Below are 4027 nucleotides of genomic sequence, written 5' to 3'. Positions count from 1 at the left end.
CGCCCAGAATAAGGGGTAATACCTCCGGACATTCTCTCGAAGGGGCAAAAAGAGAAAAACGGCCAGAAACAGCGGGCTCGAGGGACGAGGTGAATTGGACCTCGGCAGAATTTGAAGGACATGCGCGCGTGAGGAAGCCATCAAGGCATGAGTTACCTCGACCGGCGCAAATCGTCAGGTATGCCTTAGCATAGACAACCCCCATTTGGCCAGCCTCGCGTTCCCAATCACTCTTGTCATCCTGGATGATGCATAGAGAATCTATCCAGATGTACCGCACGCCCAGAAGAGTGCATATCTGAAGAGCATCTTGGTGTGTTTTTGGGAGCGTTGAGAAAGGTATCTGACGGAGCCGATCTTTGAGCGTTGTAGTCTTCGTCATCAGTTGGCGTGCGGCTTTCTCAGAAGGGCCCCAGCAGTAGCTCAGCGCAACATAACGTTGGTCTTCATCTGGATTCTGAAGTGGCGGGTAGTCAGCCGTGATGACAAGCCGGGGCTCCTCGTTTTCCTTGCCCAGGCCCCGGAAGCCAACATCAATAAGTCGGGTTGGGAGCCGCCGGTCTTTGGTGACTGTAGCAAGAGGAACTTGCAAAGCTATTTCCATGAGCTCGTTCAGACGTCGCCTGCCCGCTTCTGATAAGATATCTTCCTGGACCGGCTGACGTGGTATAGAAAGCCATTGAGCGCATGGATCTTGAGTTTTGCGTCAGCCAAGCCCACAATTCGGGATCAGGCATCATTACCATGAGGATCGGCCTGGACAGCAAGTTGGAGCTGCCAAGACATATCTTCTTCACCACTGGCTTCATTCAGAAGCCTGAAATAAACACACAAGGCGTGAAGATGTGTCCTGAAAGGTGGTTCGCCGAGTTTGTGCGGTCCCATGGCGTAGCATAGCTTATGTATAAAGAAGTCTGAGTATTTGCGCTCCGAATCAGCGAACATTGTGAGAAACCTGGCGATCTCGGTCTTTATTAGAAAGCAGAGCGAGCAGCCATTCTCAGCTGATTGAGACAGAGCTGGCAAATCTGGCAGCACATCTTTGAGGTCGTAATCGAGGTAAACACGGTGATGGAGCTCCTCGCCTTCAAGATGGGGAGCGAAGTAGGACTGGCCAGACGGTAAGGTCTCAACAGTTCCGTTGAGATCCGCATCGTTGAACTGGACGACTTGGCACTTCTTGCAGAGAGTAGACATTTTGAATAGAGATTGAATGATTGAAAATCAGCTTGTAGATGCAAGGTGCGCGATTGTGAATGGACTAAAGTTTGGCGGACTGAAGGAAGAGCAAGTGCAGAAGCTGGTACGAATGAACGCGATATTTACCTGGTAAGGATGAGGAAAAGAACACAGGCAAGGTTGTAGCCATGTGCTTCCGTCTGAGGCAAGGAAAATATCTCGCAGTTTTGAGCATGTCGCGGCTTCAAGGGTTGCAAACTTGGCTAGCCTACTGGCCCCCTTGTCGAAGGAAGGATGATCAGCCTCAGTGGGGAAAGAGCAGGATTAGCTAGGCGGCAGAAGCGCTTTGCGTGATTTATTGTGACCATCACATGTCTCTGCCTCACGGAAAGACAATTGTCTCGAAAGGTTGGCCCCGAAAGTGAGAAGACTTTTGTATCACGATCATTTTGTGAATAGTTGCGAGTTGCAAGCCAGCTGTACCGGAGTTGGCACACGGAATGTTGAAAATTAGAAAAACAAGAACCCACGATTCCAAGTACACTTAATGATTCGCCAGAGCCAAAGGGAGTTCATCATATAAATACCTTTTTTTTTTCTCCCTTGGCCAAGTCGGTGAATCTCAACGATGCTGTCACCTAGGTTCTGGAACCGAACCAGGCTCGGGGGTGGAGAAAGTATGCAAAGACAAAGTATGTTGTCAACCAATGAAGGCAAGCCAGCTTGGCAAACAGCTGACAACTACTGAAAGGAACTGAAATACAATTTTCAAGTTTTTGAATCCCCGATTTTAAGGCCGCCCGGCTGCCTCGAAGGTGACAATTTCGTTCGCAGCGCGGCGAGAAAAGAGGCAGGAAGCGAGCGTTGAGGCCAGCTAATTTGCTCAGGCTTCAAGGACCCCACTACGGCCGCTGTTTCCAAAAACAAGGCAGATCAACTGATCTGCCCGGCTAGCTCAATCGGTAGAGCGTGAGACTCTTAATCTCAAGGTTGTGGGTTCGACCCCCACGTCGGGCTCGATTCCCGTCCGCGATTGCGCGCACATCTTTTTTTCATTTTTTTGAGAAGTGCTAGCGACGTCGTACATTGTTTTCCCCATGTTGTCTTCTGTCCCCTATGCTTTTTGCCCGGCAATTCAGATCTTCGCAATCTGGCCGGACGATAACCGCAAGCTTTGTTTCCGTCTAGAATGCATTGAGACAACTGATTAAGTTGACTTTTCAGATTGGACGGTGTATGCTGGAAATCTGACCCGCCATGGAAATTTACATCCAGCTGGGTGAAGAGCGAAGTCACTGCATATGGGGTAAGAGTGGAAATTCGGGGACGAAGTTTGTGCTGATATGTGCATTGAAGAGAGACATACAATTCCAGCAGGGCTTAAGGAGCATCTGCGCTCACTGCATTCGACAGGTAGTTGCTTACAGTCTATGTACTAATTCATCATTGGTAAATTATTATAGTCCTCTTAATCACCCACGCATTGCAAAAGTAGATGATCACTGGAGCAGGGTTTACGATCAAGTTGAGGATCCCATTGATACATGCAGTATTCAAGTTGAGTAAGTCACTCTGTGCTAGCAATTCTGGCGATTGGAGAGGCGCCTAAGGGCCCTAGTTTAGTGGAACTATGTAGGCTCCGTCATTGTGTTGGAGCTGACTCCTCCCAATTGCTAATCTCTCTAGGCTGCACCGGAAGCTGCTGAACGTATCGTTCCAGTCGCTGCTCAACCAGGTGACTCTCCCAGAAGAGCTATAAACGCGCCCTTTTGCAGCTGCTGTCGATGTATAAGTGCAGGACATGATCCTGACCGCGAAACAGGACGCCTTGTCGATGTATTCCGGACCGATGTAGTCTGTAGATGGAGTCAGATGAACTCGTCGATACTTAATATCCGAGGAATAATCAAAGCCGACAACCACTGGGATTCTGAGCTGATGGTACGGCAGCATATTTGTCCCGATAATCTTTCGCTTGGATTGAATTTTTGACTTCGATTGTTTGGTCACCTGGGATTGATACCAGGGTTGCAATCCTACTGCCGCCAAATCCACCACCTAACAACTTGATCCAAACGGCCCTTCCTCGCCCCCATTTTCGGGAATTCATCCGCATCGAATAAGTCGATGTAAAGAAGCCCGACCCATATAGAGGCATTTGCAGCTAACTGCACACCTTCCGTCTGTGCCAGCCTACAGGTAGTAGAGAATACTTCAAATCCCTTCGCACCGCACCTAGCATCGCATTCGAAGGATGCGGAAAGCTAGAATTTGTTCTTGGATTCCTCTCACAACGCTGAGTTGGATGAATAAATAGGGTTGCTTCTCTGCTCTGCCGACACTGCAAATTCATTGGAAAACGCCCCACGCGAGGTCAGTGAATCAGCCGAGTCAGAGTCAAGTGAATATCAAATGAACGATAAATTTAATATAAATATATATGGAAGAAGTAAACATTGGAGGGACTGTGTGCAATGGCGTAAAGCCCCACATGTGCATGTCCACTTGTGTGCTTCGCAAAATGGCGCCCCCTTTCTGACACTTTCAAGCTCTCTACGTACAACCTCTAATGCTTCACCTATGCTCAAGGTCCCAGCCTTGAGCGTTCTCATCTTCCTCTGCCATTTTTGTGGTATAAATACTAGTATACTCAATGAGAACCACAGCATCAAGACAGGAAAAAGCAACTTGCATTCGTATCTGGCACATGTCGCTATACTAAAGGCCCAAGATTGGTGATTTGACCGGAAACATTGCAGGTGGCATACGTAAATTGTTATTGTAAGAAGTGATGAAGCCATAACCATGGAAATGCGTACTCCTCTTCTCAGCCGTTGAATGCTTTTGC

General features: G+C 48.4%; 1 protein-coding gene across 1 annotated transcript; it reads right to left on the bottom strand.

The window, feature by feature from the left end:
- Positions 1-612: 612 nt before the first annotated feature.
- CGGC5_v000386 (uncharacterized protein) lies at positions 613-1197 on the bottom strand (the record flags this gene model as incomplete). Its single annotated transcript, XM_066150667.1, has 3 exons — positions 613-693; positions 744-756; positions 833-1197. 3 exons carry the CDS (start codon positions 1195-1197, stop codon positions 613-615), a joined length of 459 nt encoding a protein of 152 aa, XP_066009654.1.
- Positions 1198-4027: the final 2830 nt, after the last annotated feature.

This window comes from Colletotrichum fructicola (genome assembly GCF_000319635.2).
Source record: "Colletotrichum fructicola Nara gc5 chromosome Unknown KSG_Nara_v1_contig01, whole genome shotgun sequence".
NCBI classification, from domain to species: Eukaryota; Fungi; Ascomycota; class Sordariomycetes; order Glomerellales; family Glomerellaceae; genus Colletotrichum; species Colletotrichum fructicola.
Note: the sequence above shows the minus strand (reverse complement) of the source record. Positions and strands in the feature narration are given on the sequence as shown.